The sequence below is a fragment of the Anser cygnoides genome, chromosome 6 (assembly GCF_040182565.1).
Source record: "Anser cygnoides isolate HZ-2024a breed goose chromosome 6, Taihu_goose_T2T_genome, whole genome shotgun sequence".
NCBI lineage: Eukaryota > Metazoa > Chordata > Aves > Anseriformes > Anatidae > Anser > Anser cygnoides.
The window spans coordinates 28,908,181-28,931,905 of record NC_089878.1 but is presented as its reverse complement, the minus strand read 5'-3'; the positions used below and the strand labels follow the sequence as shown (position 1 = coordinate 28,931,905).

At 47.5% G+C, this 23,725-nt stretch overlaps 1 protein-coding gene across 5 annotated transcripts in view; it reads left to right on the top strand.

Annotated features, from left to right (window-relative positions):
* The window catches only part of MRAS (muscle RAS oncogene homolog), a 41,119-nt gene that overhangs the window by 8,130 nt on the left and 9,264 nt on the right, over positions 1-23,725 (top strand). For 4 of the 5 annotated variants that reach the window (XR_010832427.1, XM_066999632.1, XM_066999633.1 and 1 more), the window contains 2 exons: positions 13,615-13,825; positions 23,431-23,584. Coding sequence is in view for 4 of the 5 variants with exons in the window: in XM_066999632.1 (XP_066855733.1) it covers positions 13,633-13,825; positions 23,431-23,584 (347 nt within the window). In the remaining variant the exon portion in view is untranslated. Of the gene's footprint in view, positions 1-6,826; positions 6,930-13,614; positions 13,826-23,430; positions 23,585-23,725 lie in introns of all 5 variants that reach the window. The other variant, XM_066999634.1, reaches the window with a different exon arrangement.

The following is a 23,725-nucleotide window of genomic DNA, read 5'->3' as shown; positions in this document are numbered from 1 at the left end:
GGAATGCAGACCCACCCAACTCACTTCAAAAGGATGGTGATGGACGCTGGTGCAGTGGGAACCCCATCCATTTTTTCTTGAACTGGCCTCCCCACTCCAAGGGCTACTAAAGCATCCGTTGTAGTGTGTCTCAAGGCACCCAGTCACACCAAAAGAGCATTTAGAGAATTTTCTTCTGCAAGTTGTGAACCTGTGATAAAAGCTCCTTTAACGGTTGTTGTGACGCAGACTCAAAAAAGGTATGAAATGAGGAAAAAGTACGTAAAATTGAAAAAGCACATAGAATTTGATCTTTTAGGCACATCCAGGCACTGTTATCAGATCTGTCATCTGTACTTAATGTATCCAGATAACTCGTGAGTAGTCTGCACAGGCAGCTGGTAACTTGGTAGAGATTGTGATCTTCAGAAAACATGTAACTGATGTCTTGTATAATACTTGGTATGGAAGTAGTAGTGCTCCCAGTGTAAGTGCAAGACTGGCTGGGTGGGGGACATCTACTGTGAAGGGGGACTTGTGGGAAAAGTTATTCAGTGCCCAGTGCTCAATCCCAGAAAGAGTCCTTGAGGGCACTCAGAGCCAGTGATAAACCAGGAAGGGGAAAATCGCTGAAGGAATCCTTTTGGTTCAGGGTTGGTCACTGCTGATATGCAGACAGGAGCTTGGTTTGATGTCTTCTGGCTTCTGGTGGGAGCAAGAATCTATGGTGAACCTCAGAAGAGGAGGAGGAGACATGCCCCAGTGCTCTGGAAAACCCCAAACTGTTGAGAACTGTTTTTGTGAAACAGCAATGCAACATCAACAATTGACATCCTAGCTCTCAGAGTAGCATATGATCTCACAGGTACCCCTCTAACTGTAAGTCTGTATCAGGTGTAATCATCCTTGGAAAAAAGTCAGGTATCACCTGAGCCCATCCTTTGCACACCGTGCTTCTGTTCTACCTGAAGAGACCTTGCTGGTAGCTGGTGAAGGATTGTAGCTCTAGGTGAAAGGTCTGAAGATTATGATGAGCCATAGTGATGAGGTGGACTTGAATGAGCGCTTGCAGCTCTTCCCTCAGAAAATACTTCGTAGCTCAAGGGCAGAATACTGGGAGAGACTTCTGTCTTCTCCATGTGCTTAAAGGCTGTGAATGTTTTTAAATTTGATCTGCAAGCAGGAACAAATGCAGGCATAAGTTGCTGAATGGACCACTTGCTTTTCTGGAGTTTGATCCAGTCTGAAAAGATCTGTAACGCTGTGGCAGAGCGTTCTGCTGAGCATTGTTTCCTCTGCACGATCTGCAAAATGGCTTAGTGTGGCACCGAGATGCTGATAGGATGCTGCATCGCCTCTCTTCTGTGAGTATTTTGTTACGAGATTTACCTATGGAGTGTTAAGACCATTTTCAAAAGTCTGACTTGCACTGAATATATGTGGGACATAGCAAACTTCACTGATGAACGTGAAAGACTTTGTAAGGGAATATGTAATTTCTTATTCTTTTTGCAGGCCTGTCTAATTAAGCAACTGGGATTTGAATAATTAAATAACAGAAGCTTCAATCCGCTTCTGTGTTAGTAAAGATCTCCAGCAAGACATTTTCATTCCTTGGATTTTTAAATTAGGGACCTCAAACTGTCTGAACCACCTCAGGAGGACGACTTACTGGGTCCAGGCGGGCAGAGAAATACAACTTTTTCCAAGGCCTCCTGAGCACAGCGAGTCACTCCCTGTTGTTTACATACCAGCCTCGAAAGAATATGGGAATCAATGCTGGGCTGGCGAAGCGGCGGAGAAAAGCTGTGTTTTCGGGTGTACGCTGCGTTGAAGCGTCTGTTTGGTTTTGTGCTGTGTCAGAAGAAATCCTTTCGCCGCACAAAGCGCTGGGAGCAATCCTCTGGTGTGGAGGTCAGATTGCCTCATCCATTTCCGGTGGTGGAGGGGAAAAAAAAAGGAGGGAAAATAACAGTAGTTACAGTTCGTGTGGGCTCGGGAAGGCTTGTGAAGAGGCAGACAGATCTAGCTGAGAGGTGGGAAGGGGCCAGGCTAAGCCAAAGTGGTGAAGGGCTTCTAAAGGCAGGCGGTGGGTGGAGGAAGGAGGAGCTGGGCTGGCAGGTGCGGAAATGGCTGAGGTGGTGTGGGGACAGCGGCAGGCGGCCCTGCACAGGGTGCCCCTGCTTGCAGCGGCGGGGGGGGCTTGCTGACAAAACCTCATGGCCCCAGTAAGCTCCCTAAATGCCCCTGACCTCGTGCCCCGCAGGCTGTCCTGACCCCGGACTGGTGTGCCCTCGGTCCTGTGTCAGACCCATGCTCTTCGAAAGCTCTGTCATTCGGGGTGGGTGGAGCTGATGACCCAAAATATCGTTTCCCCTTCCTAAGGCTGGGTGTGTACCAAGCTTGTGTCTCTGTGTGGTAAAAGGATACGAACCAAAAGTGCTGAGAGATGCAGTGGTTAAATTGAAACATGCTGTGGCAGGATGAAAGTAATCTTGTCCCTTACCAGCCCTTAATGCTTTGGGGCTTTTTTTTTTCCCCTCCAAGTGGCTGTGATCCATGCTGTCTCTATCTGTGCTTATGTGTAGAGATAATTTTATATGCAGGAACATGTCAAGGCACCGTCAGGGTAACCCATCTCGTGTTATGTTATAGCTCACAAGGTCAAGATAAGACATAAGGATATCTACGGTTATCTTTCTGATCAAGTTTTTTTGTTTTTTTTCCCCTCTCTCCAGTGTCCTTGAATGTACCGGAGCATATGAAAAAGACCCCTTTGTGGAGTGAATGTCCCCTAGGGAGAATCCAGCCCTTCAAGGAAAGGCTAAACCCCAATTTCTTGCTCTTTCTTCGAGCTTGGTATTTAAAATGCGGTGCGCAAGAGCTGTGCTTGAGTTGCCAAGACTAAGGCTGTCAATCTCTTGTCTTGGTGTTTACAAATAGTGCCGCTATGCAGGCACAGGAATGTCACATGAGACTTTACCTTGCGTCTAGACTCAAACTTTGTCCAGTTACTTTGCTTTGTTCAGGTTTGTTCATGGTTTTACTCATGAAATGACTCTTCCCATTGCGTGGGTAAAGCAGAAATCCTCTATGCTTGTGGGAGTTAGTGCTCTGGATGTTGCACATAGAGCTGCACATAGTGCCACTTTAAAGAAAAATGAGTGTGTCCAATCCCGGTAAATGATGAGAAATGTGACGGTATCAGTTTTATCCTCTTGTCCCATCTCAGGTCCTTATCTTCCCCTTTGCCAACACTGAATGGTGTATTTGCTCTCTGGGTCCCTGTGGGGAGGGAGTGTAGCCCTGCACATCTCATCCTGCCAGGACAGCGGCCCCGTCGGGGGTCTGACTGAAGTTTCTGGAAATCTGCTATTTCTGACTAGACAGAAGACATCATCTTTGGCGTGGGGCACTGGCAGGGCTGAGTACCCTGGAGGCTGACTTCTGAAATGGCCCTGACCACGTGTGCTGTGTTTCCTTGATGCAAGTGCTAGAACCCAAACCCGTTTGTAGTGCAGAAGCAAAAGATGTTATTGTTTGTCTGTGAAAGATGCTCTGTGGCAATGGCAGCAGAGGGTGTGCCTCTCCCTTTTCCTTTAGCTGGGGAGAGATTCTGCTCTTGCTTTTTGGTTTTATTTTTTTCACATCCAAATGGCAATTGATTTTTGAGCAGTTATCTTTTCCTTAAGTTGCAAGTGAGTTTCTGATGTGATTGCACTGAGGTGGTGGTGGAGCCCTGCTGTTGCCTTGCTCATCTGAGGAGTTTCAAGAGAGTACAGAACACTTTTGAGGTACAAGTTTCCATAGCGTGCTAATCCAGTGAAGTGCTGTAGACTTGCTTGCTGGCACAGTTTAAATCCATAATGCAGCACCACCTGCCAAACCACGGGGCATAATGGAAGTGTTAATGAATGTACATATAAACCCTCCCACACTGCAGCAAATTGAATAACTTAAAACTCGAGGCAGAGACTTTAGGTTGAGCATAGAAGGAACAGGCTTAATGTGCCCTGACGCAGGTCTTCGTTGGAACTGGGGGTGGCCCACAGGAGTCTGAAGTTGGGTCAGCTGCCCCGTAGGGTGTTCTCAAAGCTATGTTGGTTTTTGGCTACTGCTCTCCAACATGCGGAATTGTCCGCTCAATGATACTTGAAAAGAAACTCGAACACCCAACAGCAAAGTGCAGACGCTGAGCAGCACAGCACGCGTGGGACCACGGCATTTCTTTTCCAAAGGACTGGCGGTGCTGCTGCCCCGCATCCCTACGTTTGCACCCACAGCATGGGAGGCCAGTCCCAAGCTCAGCCCACACCCCTCCAAACAAGCCCATTGGGTTTGTGAAGTACAGAGTTGCCTCCTAAGCATATTGTATGTAAATAAGAGGCACCTGCTCTGGGTGCACATTATAATGGGCCTGGAAGAAAAATATTGTAATGGGTTGTGGTCCAGAGATGAGATCCCAAAGTTTTTGTGAGTGGCAGAGTAATGACACGGACCTGGGTAATGCCTAGCAAATAGCCTTGCATGTAGTTCTGGGATCTATAGTCATTAAAATGTCTTAAATCTGCTAGCTGCCTGTTTGTATAAACCTGGGAGGTGATAGGAGGTGGCTGCTCCTTCATCTTCTGAAGTCTGTGTTGACAAAGCCCTTCTCAGCCTCCCGCGTCACAGACTAACGCATGCCGTGCTCTTCTCTACCTATAAATGAGTGTTAAATGAGCTGTGGGGAACCAGGAGGACCGTCCTCAATCCAGGAGCTTGAGGCAATGGATGGAGCCCTACACAGCCTGCCCTGTTCTATAGAAGTGGTGCAGCCAAATCTGCGCTGCTCTGTAGCTCACGGCTAGCTCTGAGGAGCACCGGGATGCAGAGGGAGGACAGGCCATCTGTCTGTCCATACCTGTTTTTTCCACAGGATACAGACAACAACAGTCTTTTTGTCTAGAAAGGACGTAGTTATGAGTTAAGTTTTGGAGAAGACTTGAGGTGAGTACAAGTCTTGGAAATAGTCTTGAGTTCCCCACTCTTCTCACTTTCCTCCATCTCGCCCAAAAGGCTGGCAGCATCAGCCTGGGACTTTGCAGGATCCACCCATCCCCATGTGGAAATGTCATTACCCAGGGACTTTCATAGCCTTCAGCTCTTAACAGCTGTCTGAAGAGATGCAAAGGTTGTTTTCCAGGAGGGAAGGGAGTCTTTTTAAAACCAGTTACCTCCTGAAAGACATCCAGTAGCAACACCAGAGACGAATAAAGCATTAAATACCTAACTGAGCCTGACTGGAAGACAGACTTGGAGCCAGATTCATTGATCAAGTTGCAGAAGGGTGACTGGAGTAAGACGGCCTCCACAAACCACATCTGAGACAACCATAGGTGCTGTAAAGCCTGTGTGTTGGCCTAGCCATGCCTGCCCTGTGACGGAGCTGGCTGGGGCTCGGTGCACGGCACGGTGAGGTTACCATCAAGCACCCCTTGTTTTGGCAGAGGGCTGCAGGACCGTGGTGAGGAAGGCAGGGTGGAGCAGCGAGGACTGTCCATGCTGGGCAGTTTCTGGCACTGCTCAGGATCCCTACGCAGCTCTAGTCCTGATGTATGAATTTTTGGCACCAGAGCTGTTTCCGCCTGCCTGGGTCGCGCGCCTCTGCCTGCATCACCTGGTTCGCTGCAAGCCACGTGTGGGCAGCAGAGAAGCCGAGAGCTGCCGTGCTGCACGGGCTATTGCTTGGGAAACCTCACTGAGCAGTACAGCAAGAGCAGTGAAACCACCCAGGGCAGTGGATTTGGGGTCTTTTTATTGGTGTGTCAGCAGGCTGGGATGTGTAAGAGGGAAGCTGCCCATTTCCAGGGATTGTGCTAGCAGGAAGGGCAGCTATTGGAATTTGAAGCCGCTTCCTCCACTGCAAATTTGTTCTTTTGTGTTATCTCTAGCTGGGCAGGGCAGGGTAACATCTTGGCTATCTGATTCTTTTTGCTACAGTATGTTTAGGTCAGCTTCATCGTTTCCATGATAACATAGGAGAGGCATTCCTGGCCTCACTAGCAAAGAATTTTCAAGAGTAGTACAGGAATCTGTCATCCCTCGATGTCTCCCGAGAGCTTTGGAAATAAGAGGAAGGAAAGGGATGTTGGGTTTAAATACCCAAGAAGTGATGGAAGTAAAAGCAGCTGAGCCATCCGCTTTGTCAGGCCCCAGCCTGATGGGCAGGGATGCTCTCATTTCACATCTTAGCCAAAGGGTTGGAACAGCCTCAGCTGGACACCCCTAGACTGGAAACTGTATAGTGCTAATCCTGGTCTGAGAGAAATGGGAATGGCTTGCACATCACGTATCTGGACTCTCCTACGGAACTGGTGGCGGCAGTGCTGCAACTGTAGAGTTGACCCAAATCTGACTCGTGGTTTTATTTATTTGGAATATGAATCTGGCATCTTCATCTGACTGCTGACTTGTCAGAGTGACAGGAATCTTCTTACGTGCTTTGAAAAGGGCACTAAATCACCAAGAGGAACACGCTGAAGGGTAATGGAGTTGTTGTGGGAGGTGGAGGAGGAGCTGGGGGAGGGAAGTGGAGCTGTTTTGGATGACATTCGTCAGTGTGACTGACGTGTGCCGTGCGGCATTTGCATACAGAACAGCAGCAAGCACATGCTTAAAGGTAAATATGAGTGAGCCCAGCCTGGCCAAGGGAAAGCTGCTGCCATTTGTCAGAGCTCAGCATTACTGCAAGGGCTCCTTCTTATTGCTCAAGAATTTCTGGAGGGGGGGGGGGGGAACAGAGGGGGCCGCCTACGACCCAAGCAATTTCCAGTGACGTGGCTTTTTATTATTATTATTTGTTCAGGCTATAATTCCATGTTTCCTGAAATAACTACCAAGTATTCATCAGACAGCTACTGCCTTTAGCTGCCTTTTGTGTGAATCTCAAGTGCTTCATTACTCCCCCGGTGAGTTTTCTTTCTCTTACAGTAAATCTGAGCAGCATCTGTGCAGTGGGGGAGGCGATGCGATCTTGGGTTGAAAAAGAGAAAAGGTCTAGTTGGCAGGGAAAGCCAGCGAGGAGTTCTGGGAGTGCAGCCCTCGGGGTACAACATCGTTTTTGCACTGGAGGAGAATTCAGGAGGCCACTTGCAGGGCTGCAGCTACATCCCCCAAATCAAAATTCAACCCATGACGTGACTGGGTGGGTTGAGGATTTTATTTTTAAACAACAGTTGGTTTATGACTTTTTTTCACCCTCTTTAATGGCAATCCGATAATGCTTTGATCACTGATCCAAAAGGAAATGCCTGTAGTTTCCTGTGCAGGTCTTGCCAGGTGCTGGGCTCCATCCGATCTCCTGGAAGCTGATAGGAGTTGAGAGCGCTCTTACCTGGCATGATCCTTCTTAGAAAACCTCCAAGAGTTGAAATTTCACTTGGGCTTTGATCAACTTGATGCTAAAGGGTTTCAAGCTTTGGCTTCCCACACAGTTGGTCTGTTCTGTAGTAACTTCCCACTGAAGACTTATCCTTTTGGAGGCATTGACTGGGCAGGAAATCTATAAGGCTGGAGGAAACCTGGCTAGGAGTTACGCATCTTTATTTAATAATGATCGGTGGTGGTTGTTCATACACCTGAAACTCCTTTGGCTCTTGAAGGTTTGGGTTAATGCCAATTTGAGGGAGAGTTTCCTAAAACTCACTCGGTCCTGATCAGTATGACTCTAGGGAGACATCTACCTCCAAAAAGGACATGTCCCGTGTTTCAAGGGTTGTCAGTAGCTTCCAGTCCAGGGCATTGCATCCAACATGCAAAGCTGAACTATTTTGGTACCTGGCTAGCGTCTCTGGGTGTGTCACGGTGGTTGTGCGGCTGCAGCCTGTGAGAGGAACAGAGAGGGAAGTGTTCAGATCTTGCAGAGTTTCAGCCCTGGAGGCATTCCATGGAGCTGCTACTGCTTGCAAATTGACTGGGTAAAAGGGTGTAAGCGAGTTAGCTGTGGTTAGAGGAAGAGTTATTAATTGCAACCGTAGGAGTAGTTGGCTGCATCAGTGGCTGATAGCCTTCCTCGGCCCCAGGTGAGGTTGGTGTCTTCAGGTACGCCGAGCTCTGGCAGGGCCTATGTGAAAAGTTACCCATGGACCAAAGCAAACCAGTGACAGACAAATTCCTTTGGCCACGGGCTGGCTGCATTGGTCAGCAAATATATACACATCAGTGAAATCTCAGCCTATTGCTATAGCAGCACCAAGCCCCCTGAAGTTGTTCTGGGGGAGCTGCAGCGAGGAGGAGGGAGCTGGCCATTCCCACACAGCCCCTGCTGCAGCTTTCTTGAGGTTTCATAACAGAATTAAGTAATTTGTCGCGTGTTGCCGTGGAGACCATAAATCAATGTCATGCTGGGCTTCTCTGTCAGGGAGCTGATGTCTTTAATTGCACCAACCTCCGCTGCAAAGCCAGGGCCTGATTCTGAGCTCGTTGACCTGGTGTCACGGCTTTGCCCCGGGAGCTCTGCCTCCGGGAGAGCAGAGCTGGAGCCGGGGACAGGAGTGCTTGCACATTGACTGTCAAACATCTGGGGTAGATTTCACTGTTGTGGTACGTGGCCACACCTCTGCTCCAATGAGCAGGAAATTATGATGATTTATACAAGCTGAGATCTGCCCCGCTTGCATTCAGGGTAAGTCTCCCCGTGGGGATGGGGGTTAGGTGTGCTGCATCCATGAGCTGGTGACCCAGTGGGGCTGGGTGGCCCAGCTGCACAAGCTATGCTGAATCTCTGTTATCAGTATTCACGTATCCCTTGGCTGCTCCAAGACATCCAGACAGGTAAATGGGCTTTTACACCATTCACTCTGCCTCTGTACCTGACAAGAAATCCTTCCTGCAAAGGAGACCACCATCAACCTCAGTGGCACTCTGGGGTCACCATTTCTCCTTCTCCTTGCCATCCACCCCAGCAGGGGCCACGTTTCCAACTCCCTCAGCGTTATGGGCTCATGCTGTCAGGACACGGATCTTGCTGATGCGTGTGAGGGCAGCCATGAAAATCGGCCTCCTTCCAGTGACTTGCACAGAGCCCTGCCAGCGTTTGTCTGCGTGGGGTATGGATCGTTCTCCTGGCTCCTTCAAAATAAACAACTGTAGAAATTGTAAGATGATTATCATCAGAGCTTATTAGTGTATTACCACATGCTGCTTTGTATTCAGACAATAGATAAAAACGTCTGCGCTTCATTTTTCTCAATCAGATCTATAGCAAACGCGTTTATCCTTGCTCCCTTCTGAGGAGGACTGTGTCAGTACTCCTGCCAAAAATGCATGAAAATCAGCCCAAGCCTTGTACACTTGCCTGTAGCCATGTAACCAGCCAGCATGAAGCTCTGTGCACCTTTGAGTGTTTAATGCTTTCCAGGAGCATTAACATGACATATGTTGTTTTCAAGGTTTGATTTATTGGATGGCTGAGATTATAATCTCGTCAAGGCGTGAGCTGTCTTCTTGCTTTGATTTTTTCAGGGCAGATGGAGGTGCAGAGGGGTGGAAGTACTTGGATTTTGGAGGTTTTGCGTTACGTACTTGTATGTACTTAAGTACTTACGAGTATGGGTCTTTTATGTCCTTGTTGTGTTACGTACTTAGGAGCATGGTACATGGTATCTCAGTAGAAAGAAGAGTATTTTCGTGAGCATTGCTGGTGTCTGGTGAAACGTGACTGTCTGGCTTTGGACATGAGTGTGTCTTTTGGGTTCAGAGTGTATGAGGACACTCCATAGCAAATACTTGAGGGATTAGGGCAGTTTGGTGGCTCTCATCACCTCAGGGGACCTTCAGCAGTGCGCTGAGGATGGCATGTCTGCGCAGCATGTGATGGGGCCCTGCTGCGCTACTGGATGCTGATGCAGTAGAAACAGCTATGTGGAAACATTCACTCTTTCTGCCTTTTGACATTACGATAGAAGTTTTTGTCTGTTTATGCTGACATCACCTAAAATGTGTCTTTTGTGCTCGACAAACTAGTTTGCAGTGTCTGATTTTATTTTTCTAGTTCAATTCTTGCTTGTTCTCCACAGGCTACCTTCTACTCAGTCAGGTAACTTAGACATGCTTTAACTTAGACAAAATAACTTAGACAAAACTTTTGGAAACAACTGGAAGCAAATGCCCTGATTCGACCCCTTTGAGTGTTGGTCAGAGTCCAACACTGGGGCTACAGTGGACTAAATATTATCATGGTACTTTGGGAAGTGTTTCATGCAAGATAAGCTCAAGGCTTCTTAGGAGGGAGTTAAAGGGGCTGGTACTGAATGTCAGTGGAAAAGTAATGCTTGTCTGCCGAGCAGTAGCTTGTGGTTTTGTGATGAGGTCAAAATTGTGCACAAACCGAGTATGGTTTTCACATCTGTGGCCTGTCTTCTGCCATGTGAGTAACAATTGGTCTTTCATACAGCCCATCCGGAGACGCGCAGGGTGACTGACTCCTAGGCACTCCAGTGTAAATAAAGAAGGGGTGAAGTCTTGGCCACAGGCAAAGCAAAAAACATTGTTGTAAAATGTGAGGGGGAAGGGGATGGACAGTTACTAGACAAGGTCTCAGTCCTAAGGGTTGTCTGACCCTAGCAGGATGATGCTAAAAGAAAGCTTAGTCTTCCAAGCCAAAATGAGAGACCTATTTGAAATTCGTAGGTTCCTGCAAATACGCAGCCAAGCATACTGCTTGTTGATGGTGTGATCTTGTAAACATGAGAAAAATCATTTGCTCTTTCTAAAACAGGGGTAAGAAACTTTCACTTTAAGAGTGTGTTGAGGAGCTGAAATTAGAGTGGGTGAGGGCTCAGCTGGTGCTTGATGTCCTTCTCCCTGTCCAGCTGCTGTTGCTCGTGGCAGAAATGCTATTCTCAAGAATTTTTCCAAAGATAGTTTAGAAACAAGCTGACTTGGTCATGTTTCTTCTTGCTCTGAAAATGTTGGCTTGTCTTAACTTGGACAAGAGGTCTTTGTACTTCCTTCTAGCCTCAGCAATCTCACCTCTGTGATAACCCTCTTTGTCCCTCTGACAGGGTTTCTTTTTAGAGGAGAAACTAAGATGGTTCCTACGCATTTGATTCAAGGAGAAATGTCCAGTACATGACCTTAATTAGAGGCCAAGGCATTCTACTTGCACAACATACAGCTTATGCGTATGGCAAGTTATTCTTGTATTTGCAGAAGCCACCCAAGCATAAGAGGTACCTATCATACATAACATGGTGCTGGGGAGGAAGGAGGAGGGAATTTTTGCTCACTTAAAAAATGGAGGGGTTTTTCTCTTTTGGCACTGAGCTGTGACTGTAGTTGGTAATGCAACTCCCAGAACTGTGTCCTGCTGGCAGTAGTTGGGTTATAGTGTGGTAGTCAGAGGCAAGAAATAGCAAAGAAACCTTGCTCTCATGTCTACTTTGCAGACAAAAAATGCATACGTGTACAGCACAGTGAATCATTGATGTTTCATTGTGTTTGGACACTGCTATGATTTGAACAGTGGTATCACTGCATGCTTCAGGGTTGCCTGCTGATGCTGTTATGTTTTTGGGGATATATTTTAGATTACAGCTTGAATTTCACAGGCTTCAGAGGCCTGAGAATCTCTTTCCCATAAGTAAAAAAAAAAAAAAAAACCTCAAACTTGAATGTTCACAACTGTTTTTATTTTGCCTCCTTTCCTGTGATTGCCCACATGCATGTGAAGTTGGATATGTAATGGAGGGAAAAGCTCGCTAGCAGAGCTATGAAATGGCTGTGAAAAGCCCTTTGTTAAAGGGTAGGGTCTCCAGTATGCAATAAGGAATACGGGGACCCCCAAGCACTCTAGATGAAAAGTGCCTTTACTGTTCAATAACTTGGATTAAAGTGAAATAGTGCTTTGGGAGAACAGGACTAGAGAAACCAAAAACTAAACTTGAAGGTTAGATACCTTTTTCAGTGTGAAATCGAACCATTTGGGAATTATGTTCTTACCTGTTTGAAAAATGGTCCAAGTTGGCTTTTGACCCCCTTTGGAAAATAAGAACCAGTGTTTTGTTTGAAAAATATCAAATTGAAAGGACTTCTGGAAGTTTCTTTTCCTACACTATAGGCTGAAATAAAACATTACTGGTTGGTGGCTCAGCTTGTACCGTGCAGTCTCAGCTCCTGAGCATGAGCCAGGCCAGCCTGCAGCAACGAGCGCTTCGGCACCGCTCAGTGCTCTCAGAGAATGAAAAAGCTGGGCAGTGCTGCTCTTAATTCAGAAAACCCCTTGCAGTTATTGAGACACAAGCTTTTGGAGGCTTAGCATCCTGATCTGTATCCGCACTGACAGTTTATGGAGGTGTGAAGCACTCCATCCAGCACAGCCAATTCTGATGGTTATTATTTTTTCTCCATTATCCAGTTTAGCATGTTAATGAGTTGCACACTCCTTCAAAGAGCAGTGAGGGCCAGGGCCTGGGCAGCTCGCTCTAAGCAAGCACTTGCTCTCGCAGCACACCCAGAGAGGCTGAGTTTTGCAGCCTGACGCTGCTATGTTCAGGCACGCCATGTCACGAGGGCTGGGTGTCTGAAATAGTCCTTGTCCACCCCCCCCAGTCATCCCTGACCTATGTGAGAGCCGGCAGCGCAAAGCCAAGGGTGACAAAGCAAGGCCAAATGGATCGGAGCAGGTGCCGGCGGTTGGCTTCATCTTGCAGATGCCTCATCCAAAGCGGCTGCCGCGCTGTACGAGTGTTACAGCAGGCAGTGCAGCAGGTGGCTGCCTCTTCTCCTTTCTCCGCACAGTTGTGCACACATGAGTGTGCTGTTGTCCAGTTGCACCCGGTGAATTTGCCTTCTGTCTTTAAGAATCAGTTCCTCTGCGGTCGCCCCAGGGGACAGGAGCGGTGCGGCCGCACAGCAGGGGAAGCTGATCTCCTGACTCCCATGGCTGTGTCATAGCCACAAAACCAGCCTTCCTGCCAGGGCAGTTTTTTTAAAAACAGCAAAACAAAAAACACCTGTAGCTCCTGGCCTGCTGCCCTCTGTGTGTGTTTCTTGTTTTTATTTCTCAGACTTGAGGCTGAGAGAGAAGAGAGCAGCTAAGTGCGTTTTTCTGTCAGCGGGGCCAGGCCTCTAACCCTGGCCTCCTTCACCACCACAGCTCTGTGAGCTCTGGCTGGTGGCTGCTGTGCCATGGGTTAAGCAGTGAAGAACAGCACAGCCCTAGCTTCTCGGTGGGATTCGGTCACTGGCAACTGGACATTATCTGGAACTTGACAGTTGCATTGACCCAGGGTGATTTTGGCACAGCTGTGTGGGCCTGGGCCCTATAGGAAAGGTGCTCAGATGATAAAACTTGCACACAGGCATTTGGTGGCAATTAGTCATCCCTTTAGACAGGAGTAGGAGTAAACGAGCCACAGCAGTGGGGCTGTCTGCATGTCTGGGGTACGACAGAGCTGTTGGGGGGGGCAGGTGCCCTACTCAGGGCCAAAAGGACTTCGAATTCAGGTATGGAGGGGATAATGCTGAGGAAACCCCCTGGTGCCCTGCTGTGGAGTCCATCCTCACTTTGCAGGTACCAGGTAAAAGTTGCATTGTGCATGCTTCCCTCTTTGTTGCTAATGAGTGATCAGAGGTGGTCTCTTTCTCCTGCAGGTTTAGCACACTGGAAGCATGGCTACAAGTGCCGTTCCCAGCGAAAACCTCCCCACGTACAAGCTGGTGGTGGTTGGAGATGGTGGCGTGGGGAAGAGCGCTCTCACCATTCAATTTTTCCAGAAGATTTTTGTGCCAGACTACGACCCAACTATTGAAGACTCCTACCTGAAGCACACGGAAATAGATGGCCAGTGGGCAATCCTTGATGGTGAGCAAGCCACTCTCACAGCTCCCTTTCCATTCTAGCTGAGTATGGGCACAGGTAGACCTCAGTGTCTTCCACAGCATATTGTACTTGTGTCCCTCCCATGCTGTGGGCTGCCAGGAATCTTATTGCTAGCTCTCCTGTGAGCAGCAGCAACTGACCTTCAGTAAAGCTTCTGGTTCCAGTTGTGTGCAAAAATCTTTTTTGAAGAGCATGAAAACCTTGCATGTTTCTTGCATGTGTATAGATCATCTTGTATGGTGGTTTTCAGGCTACTTGGATTTGTGGTATATTGTCAGCCTTCAAGATGACAAAGGGGTGCCTATTTCAATCCTCTGCATTTAGCAAGGAGTGTTTAATAGGGTTGTGTGGACAGGCTGTGAGCCACTGTGGCAATCTCCTAGTATAGTTGGCCTACATAGTCTTTAAGGAGGATGCTATGCTTCAACAGCACTAGGAAGAAGAAAAGTAGCATATCATTTCTAGTTAAATCTGTTTCCTCTTGAGTAATGCTGAACTGCTGCACCTGTCTGCTGAGAAACTCCCCCCTTTCCTGTTAACATAGTGTCTACTCTGCTGTTTGCATGAGGATGTGCTGTAGCTGGCTATGCCTCTCAAAGACAACCTCCCGATAGTTCTGCCAACTGTGAACTCTACAACATGGAGCTGTAAGGTGCCTGTGCATGATTACACCATGCTGCAAATGGCATTTGGGGGTTGGCATCCCTGGTGGCAGAATTATACCACAGTGATATTGATGTTTCATTGTGGTTAGGCTCGTCCCCTGGGAAATACCAGTAAGAGGGTAGCTGAATGAGGGTTATAACCAGAAGGAACACTTAATCAAAACTGTCATCTGTTGACAGTAAAGAATTGTAGCACCTCTCAATTCCCATCATTCAGGCATGACATTTCATATCCAGTTACCTGTTTTATTTAAATACACGTTGGGTAGCAGATAGCAGAGCAGATGTAACCAAGATTTTTTAGTTCTCTGAAGAAAAAGGGTGGGAAAGACAAAACAAAATACTTGATTTTGCAGGTGAGGAAGAAGCCTGGTATTACCTAAAACTGCAACTTTTCAGTTTGTGGTGCAAGAGACAGACCGACCAGAGCTCTAAGGCAAATCTTAATGCTACAGGTTTTGTTTGGTTTAATATGATGATTAAGTTGTACATAAAGCAAGCAAATATTTTGTACGTTAGTTTCCCAAGCTCATGTATATGGCCACTGACATAACTGAACTAAATTCAGTCTGACTTGCAGTAAGCTCCTACCTCCACCCTCTTGTCATGAAAGCATTCAAGATCTCTGGTGTCTCAGCGTTTGCAAAATTGGTGTGCAGGGTCAAGAAACCGGAAGTTGGCATCAGTGATGGAACATGGAGGGTTTCAGGATTTACCGTGAAGGCCATAAGCTTGGTCTGACTGAGGTCTTAGTTGTACTCTAAGGAAATGTCAGATGCATTTTAGTGAGTACAGATGGCCCCCAAGGTCTTAAAAAAAAAAAAAAAAAAAAAAAAGCCTTAACTCAGTATTTCTAAAAATACTGTAATCTTGCCAACATTTGTCATGGTGTCACCTGTATCAGAGATACTTGCTTTCAGTTAACTGTCCCATAATGTACCTGCGTAACTTTGTGTCTTAAATACCAGTGTTACATTAAAAAAACGTTAAAGATCCTGTTGTAAATGAAATTCATTCTCCCCCGTATATTGCTTGTTAGTCCATAGTCCAACCCTCTAAAATGAGCAACCTTTATCTTTGCTGGTATTTGCCATGTTCTGATATAATAGTATCAGCTGTTGTGCACATTGATGTCGTCTGAAACAGTCTGTTTTTTTGTAAATTATTTGGAAGAAAAAGCATCTTTCACTGAACACTTGATATTGTTGTTTATTCAAAAATAAAATCAAAATCTGACATGGGGAAATAGGTGGTTTTTCAACAAGTAGGAACTTAACCATTTGTTTTCATGTAAAAGCCTTTTTTATTTGCTCAGATGAAGTTCAGTGGCGGTACTTGGGCTGAACCAAAATCATTTGTGGCTTTTGATGGCATGCAGGGAATCCCTGAATTTCAGTACTCTTGCACTCACGGAGGTGAAGCTGCAGCTTCTCTCTTTCCTACCTCTTGAGATTTTTGAACAGTCAGAATTTTAGAAGAAAGGCAATATTCTTGTATGGAAACACGTGAGCCTTTACCATCTTCGCAGTAGAAATGGGGCATAAAGACTGACTATCACATGTCTTATGCCACAGCTTTGTGTCATGGGCTTTTTGGATCTAGGACATTCTCAGAGATTACCATATACTTGAACAGCTGCTCTTGTTGTGGTAACACATGGTTGCATGAATCACTTAAGGCATGAAATTAGGGACAAACATGATAGGAAGGGTAGAGATGCATCATGATAAATTCTGGATTTCCAGTTGTCTTTTACGGCTAAATTCTTTACAAGCTGTTGTGTGGGGCAACTTTTTTTTTCCCAGTGCTTGTTGGTGGGGGGAGGAAGGGAATAAACAAAAGCCTATTTGCCTCACCCTGCCTACCTCCAAAATAGGAGCTAGTTTTAGAAGTTGAGACTACCAACTGTGTGAGGGGCTTCATAAGTTTAAGTGCGCAGAAATAGTTTAAAAATAAAATATATGTTGGCACCCAACAACTTAATAAAAATAAAGCCCACCCTCTTCCAGGCTGTTGCCTGAGCAGTTCTGTACAAAGCATCTCTAGCATGTAATATCCGCACCAGCATTATGTTTAGAAAAAAAAAAAACAAAACACTTGTGCTAGCCAGCTTGCATAAAGCATTTGGCTTCCCTCCATGAAGACCTCCACCCACATTTATTTGATAGCACTAACTGGCAGTGTGATGAAGTGCTTGACTGTTTTTTTTGTTGTTTTTGTTTTCCCTTTGCCGAAATCTCTCACTGAAAGTAGACCTAAATGCTTTTATTTCAGATCTTAGACCTTGGAGACAAGCCTGAGTCCAAACTCTTCCTTTACATATTTGCTCTCTGGCATGGGCAGGTCTCTGTATGTATGTTCTTATTAAAGAAGAGTCAATGACTGTGTGATGTATACTTGATGTGTTCAAGTCCAACAGTACCCTGGGTGCTGAGTGGCAAAATACTTTATTGGCGGCCTTATGCCAGTTTTCTGAGATCCAGTGTTTGGAGGACAAGTGTCATGGAGCAGAAGAGGGTAGTTAACTTGGATGAGGGATGCACAGGCAGTTTGTGGCTAGCCCCTGTTTTTAGGTTGCTGCCTCCCCAATGAGGCTTTCAGATCAGCCTCCAATTTTCTGTGCATGTGTTATCTTCATTTACTCCCTGCTGTTCATACTGAAATCAGCGCAGTGATGTGCTTGATTAAATGCATTCACACGCAGGTGCTGTGTAGACACATCAGGTTAAAATTAAGTGGGGACCAGGGTTAATCTGCTTTGATTAACTGTTGCTCCAATCGAGTTGCTGTCATTAATTTTGTACGCTTCTTTCTGCGTGCAGGCTAACTTGGCAATTAGCAGAGGTTTCTTTTGACGTGGCTGTAAAGTGCCAGTCTGGAATTATTAATCTGGATGTGAAACCAAAAGTGGAGTATCTCAGTACAGCGAAATTTCCCTAGTGGTTGAAGATTCCTCGTAGCTCATAAACCAAACACAGATTTAAAAAATGGTGGTGAAGAGGAAAGGAAGAGATGACCGCAAACACATGGCTTAGGCATGCTGATGAATTGGGCTAACCCCTTAGCTGTCAGTAGCCCATTGATACCAGTGAAGGAAGGAATTGTGCCCATGTACTGGGCAAAATGAGGTTGTGGTCTCTTCTGTCCTTCCACCAGCATCATCGAGATGAATCTCCCACTGCCCGTAAGTTGTATTCCTACTACTGAGCATTTGTTTTCCTTTTTATTTCTCAGTTTTATTTCTCCTCCTTCACACAGTTCTCCACCTCAACCCCTGGATGTTCTTGCATCAAGCTGGGCTTGTCCAGTCCTGGTGCATCGCTGTGGAATAGCAGCAAGCGGGCTCCTGCTGGGCTCTCACTCCCTGCCCAGCATGGGGAGAGCCATGTCTCCCATGCATTTCTTTCTGCAGAGGGTTTTTGCTGCTAGTTGTCTCAAGACAGGCTGTCTGCTTTTCTCTTCAGGAAGCTTGGGAACAATTCAGCCAGGAGGCCAGAGGGAGATCAAAGGTCACTTGAGACTTACAGGCAGAATGGTTGCTTTGCAGCTCTTTCTTCTTTTTTGTTTTTGTTTTGTTTTTTAAACTTTGGGTAGTGTCATTGAAATAAATTAAGTTTATACTTTCATTCTTTTTAATTCTTCATGTGTACAGCATTTTCCCTCCCTTAATAGCTTGGATTTTGCAACCTTGAAAGAGTTTTTTTGTTGTTTTTTTTTTTTTGTCTTGGGTTGTGGGGGTTTTTTTCCTGCCAGGAAAATTTTGATGTTGCAACACAGAACACAGAAGGCTTTGAATAATTGCCCTTTGTTAGAAAAAGAGCTCCTTTAAGAGTTCACATCTTTATTTTGTGTATTGATGTGGAAGCCTGTCATCTGAAGGCTCTTCTTTTCTTTTTCCTTAAAGAGAGGGCAAGAATTCAAGTACTCGGGTTTTCCGTGTTATAACATCTATGTATTTAGTTAGGGCACAGAAGGGCTTGTAAAGCCCCATTGTTTCCCCATCATGTGTTTTTCCCTGTGAAAAGCTCTCATGCCAGGGGCATCGTGGCCATATCTGAGCAGGCCAGTGACAGTCAGAGTGACCAAGCAAAGCACTTGCCTCTCCTTGCTCACAGCATGGGCACCTCCCATATCTCTGCAGGGTGATTTAGGGTGTAGGAATACAAAATGCAAGCTGGTCCCTGTGCTCCATCTGCTCAACACCCAAAATACCAGTTCCTCAGCTGAAGTAAATGGGGTCATGGGGGCTGCCCATGTGCTGCTGGTGGAGGGAGGATGAAGACTGGACATGGTTTTCCTCAGCCTGAGGCTGTTTGGTTTGCCTTGTCAATTCAAGTAAGGCTTTCCCTTGACCTTAACTATGAAGCCGCGGGGTAGCTGGGAATGGAGGCTCTCTCTGGCCCCACCTTTGAAGCAGAGCCGCTGTGCAGAGAAAAAAGCAAGACTTAGAAGTGCCAGGAGGAGTCTGGCTCCGTAGCCCATAATGACAGCGCTCCCCTGACAGTGCCACGTTCCTACTTCTGCTCTTTGCTCCGGGGACTCTTTCTGTATTTCGCATTAAGAAGCTGAAGAGGCACAAAATGCCTGGAGTCAGGCTTCTTGTTGCTGCTTCTCTCCCTGGCGCTGTGCACTCAGGTTCCTGTCTGCCTGCAGACCCGTCCAGCCTCTTGAAGGCTTGCACACGTGCTGCATGTAGGTAGCCGAAGGGATGTCATTGCAGACTGCTTGCAAAAATCAGGTCATACACATTGGGCTCGCCTTTCTGGGCGAGAGATCAGTGTGAACACAAAGAAAGGTGTCCCGTCCCTGAGCTTTGTGGTGCCTTCTTCTGGGAAGGCAGGATGCTCTGAGAGCTGTTTTCAGGTCTGGCTGCAGCAATGTGCAGGTGCCATTGGTGTCTGATTCGGGATGAAGGATAGAAAAGGGTTTTAACCTGCTTGTCTGGTCATCTTACGGTCCCTGAGATGCTATAGAGAGTGGAGAAACTCTTGTGTTGATCTGTCTACCTAACTGCCCAGTAATATACAGGTAAGACATGGGAGGGAGTTTTGCTTAGGCATGGAGAAAGAGGAACTCTCCCGCACAACCAGGTCTGAGCTTCCTCAAGGCTGGGAATGCTGGTTTTGAGTCTGCACTGAATCCAGCCTAGGCTCTAGAAGAAGCAGTGTCATATCTTGGATTTCATAGTCCGTGTCTCTGCCCTTGGCTTAGGTTTACATGCCTGTGTCTCCGGATGGGCACTCAGAGCACACCTAGTTATAGAGGTGCTGCCACACAGAAGACACCTGGACGCAATGAATGCTTCTATTTTGGGCCACAGAGCTTCCCAGGCTCCCAAGTCTGCTCAGAAGTGCTTTCTCTGAGCAGCCACACTCCTGCCTAATCCATCAGGACTCACAGGAAAATGGTGTGTAAAGCTCTAAGGACCCCATTAACGCAGAGCTCATCCTAAAGGTTGTGGTCACATCCACTGGAAGGCAGAAAAGGCCACCTCTTTGCTTAGCAACCTCATCCTCAAAGCAAGAGACCTCATGCTGGGCTCTCACAGCCTAATTGCTCTTATTCTCCAGCTGATTTGCATGATAGGTCTGTGAAATGCCTCTTGCACAGCCGCCTTTGGATGTCCCTTCCTACTTCCGACACAGTTGGCTTCTCCTCACTGCTCACCCAGAGGCTTTCGTTAGTGCTCCTCCTTGCTTCCTCTTTGGTCAAGTTTGTGGGAACTACACTAAGTTTGTGCAGTGCAGGGAGAGGGACTTCCGACAGCAATCTATGAATTTGACTTCAGTTCTTGGAAGAATGAGGTAGGGGAAACCCGCTGAGCTTTCTTCCAGCCTGATTTCCACATTGGCTTTTATGTGCTGCCAGGGTGGCAACTGCCAGTAAGAGGCAACTGCTGGTTTTAAAGAGTACCAGGGGAAGAAAGCTCACAGTTCTGCTCTGTTCATGATTATTTCTGGGTCTTCTGGGCATCCTGTCTGCAGAAACTGGGATTATAAGAACGTGAATGCTCCTCACCCAGCTGGGAAGCTGCCAAATCACCTTCCCAGTTTCATCTTTCCAAGACTTCTGCTTGTTTCTCATTTCCGTATGCAGCGGTCCTGCTGAAGCTTTTGTGCCAAGGCATTGCACTAGAGGCAAAGCTGCTTGCATCTGGCCTTTTTTTGGAGCTGGTGCTTTCCAGGATGTGGCCCAGTTCTGCCTACAAAAGGATGCCAATCACACCCTCGCTCTGTTTTTTTCACAATTTGTGCAGCACAGAACCATTAGGATAGGGTGGCTGTCTCTAAGAAGAGCACATTTTAAGTTAAAACAAGGACTTCTGGCCAGCCATGGGACCCTTGACTTTGTACGAATAACCCATTGGACATAATTTTCACTGCTGCGTGTCTTCTTGCTTGGATTTCTGAAGTGCCATTTTAAATGCTGCCTGGACTTGCTCTTTCTATGAACGCTGCGAGTGAATTCCCTGTAAATAGTAGCTGCTGACACAGCAGCCCTGCCTATGTTTAGCGTGATGCCATGGCCAAGATCCAGGAGAGGTAGGAGTGGCAGGAGCGTAACCCCCGGCTGCTCGCTGGGGATCCCCACAGCCCCCAGGACTCCATCCTTGCCCTCTCCCAGGGGACAGCAAGGCTTTGGAGGGGCCTGCAGCTGGGCATGGCTTGGTGGGTACAACAGCAAGAGGGGGGCTGGATGCTCCTCGCAGGAGGTTTGCAAATGTGTCAGGGCGAGGGGAAGTCTCTGAGCAAATTGCCGTGCAGGATGCGGCACATCCCTCTCCACCTTCTTGCCCTCGGCTTGTGCTTGGGCACCTGCCCCATGCCAGGGGGAGGACGGGCAGGAGAGCCCAGCCCGCTGCACCGCAGGTTGGGTGTGCGGGAGGGGAAGGGAGTGTGTGTGTGTTTGTGCATACGTACACGGGCTGTCAGCTCTCAGCCTTGCCCTGACATCGCTTCCAGCTGGTGAAGGAGTCAGCTGAGGGCAGCCCAACCTCTCCTTACAGGTCGGGTGGATAGGAAGGATTAATTTCCTCTTCTGTCCCAGCCACACGGTCCTGGCCTTATTCCATGGTAGCTCTTCTGCCCAGGGCATAGAAATTCACCAGTGCATGCAGTGTCGTTGGCTTGTTTTTCTTCTTTTCCTTTTATCTTTATTTTCCTTCTTTCTTGTTCTTCCGTTTTTGTATGGTCCTTACGAATAGCCTGGACGCCTTTGAGCTGAGACCCTTGTTTCCTAGGCTCAGGGGAGTGAAATGGGATAAAAGGCTATGAAAGGACACCCGTGACTTTCTAGCAAGTTCCAGCTTCTCAGCAAACAAGCCTAAATCTCGGGGTCTTTGCAAGAGCCTGGAAGCTCTTTTCATCATACAGGTTTCTGGAAACAGCCAGTCAAGACTGGTGAGAGGAGGCAAATGGAAGTGGCCGGGGATTTTTAAGGGGTCTGCCATCACCAAATGCCTCCTCCAGCGCAGCTGCCTTTCCTCCAGCCGCAGAAGAAAGGTGCAGGCAGGTCTTGGGGCATGCTGTGATGTGCAGCGTGTTGAGCGTGTCCCTGTGTGGCCACCCGTGCTGATTCAGCAAGTAACGCTGGCAGTGAAGTGGGCTTTATCCTAGCTTCATCTGGAAATCGGGACAGCTGGAGTACTTAGCCTGCAGGGAGCATCTTACTAGGACTGTGGGCCTGCTTGGACTAGAAAAACCCGTATCGAGCCCTGTTGCTCTGTCAGCAATGTGAACCTGCCGCTGTCTCCATCCACCAGTGCCCAGGGCTTTCCCTGTCACTTGTGGGCAGCAGATGCTAACGCTGTGGCTGTACAGCGGAGGTGGAAACAGTTTTCCCACCCTGCACGGTTGGCTGGGACGTGAAAACATTCCTAATCTTCACAAAGGTCCTGCGTTCGCCTCTAGGGTACAGCGATGCACGTGGACAATGACTTCAGAGCAGCCAGTGCGTTTTGAACTCACCCCTTGTTTGTGTTGGTAGCCTAAACTGCTGGACTCCTTTCATACCCTCCTCCTGCCGGCCAAAATCGTGGCAGCGTGCTGAGCTGGAGCCTGAGAACTGGCAGTGCTAACGTGCATCAGTATGGGGTGTTTACGCAGAAGGCAGGTGTAGCAGCTTCTAGATGTGGTTCAAGAAGTAGCTGATGGGACGGCCTGGGAGGTGAAGTGCCAGAGAGCCAGGAGGTTCTGGCCGCACGGGAGAGGAGGTTAGTCTGTTGGGGAGCAGCAGCTGGTTGCTGCCACAGCCAGAGATGTTTTAGGGGATTTGAGTATAGATCTAAGCGTTGTCACTGGCTGTCCTGGAATGCAAGCCCACACACAGAAAGATGACTGCTGTATATGATGTACAAGTCACTTAAAGCTTTTCTGCCTGTTTTAAGTCTCTTCTGAATATCAAAACATAACTTGCGACGACGTCTGTAGGGGAGTTCTTGAAGGCTGTACCATCTTGCTCTGAAAGCGCATAATTTTGTACAAATAATATCCAGGCACTGAGAGAGGGAAGATACTTACAGCTATCGCTCTGGGTTATCTCCCAGCTCTGCTGCACCACAGTCTGCAGATTGTCCCTGACATTTAAATTGCCATTTACTTGCTCTTCCAGTCTTGGGTTTTTCCATGCAGGGAGCTGAGAGATCTGGAAGAGGAGGAGGAGATGGAGGGCTTCAAAATATGTTGAGCCGTATCTTGGCAGAGGACAATCTCCCTAGGTTCAACGGTATTTGATATTCTGAAGGAAAGTAAAATCCCTATAGTCTTCTGCATCCCCTTGTCCCTCCAACTTGCTTTCATGAAATCTTGCAGCCTTTGAGAGGACCAAGCCCAGCAGAGGTGGAAGGGCTGTGCTGGACACACAGCAGTGGTAGTAGCTGCAGTTTCACACAGTAACTAAAAACCTTCATCTCTTTTGTCCTAGTTCTGGATACTGCAGGCCAAGAGGAGTTCAGCGCGATGCGGGAGCAGTACATGAGGACTGGAGATGGCTTCCTTATAGTCTACTCTGTGACAGACAAGGCCAGCTTTGAGCACGTGGACCGCTTCCACCAGCTGATCCTCAGAGTCAAAGACAGGTGGGTGCTGGTGCTCCCCGACCCCACTGCAGGCTGTGCCAGGGGTGGTTGCGTGTCCCCCCCGCCTGTGACCTCTTGTATGTCCCAGAGCGATTCCTTGTGTGCTCTGTGTAGGTTTGTAGATATGCATGTGGGGAATGA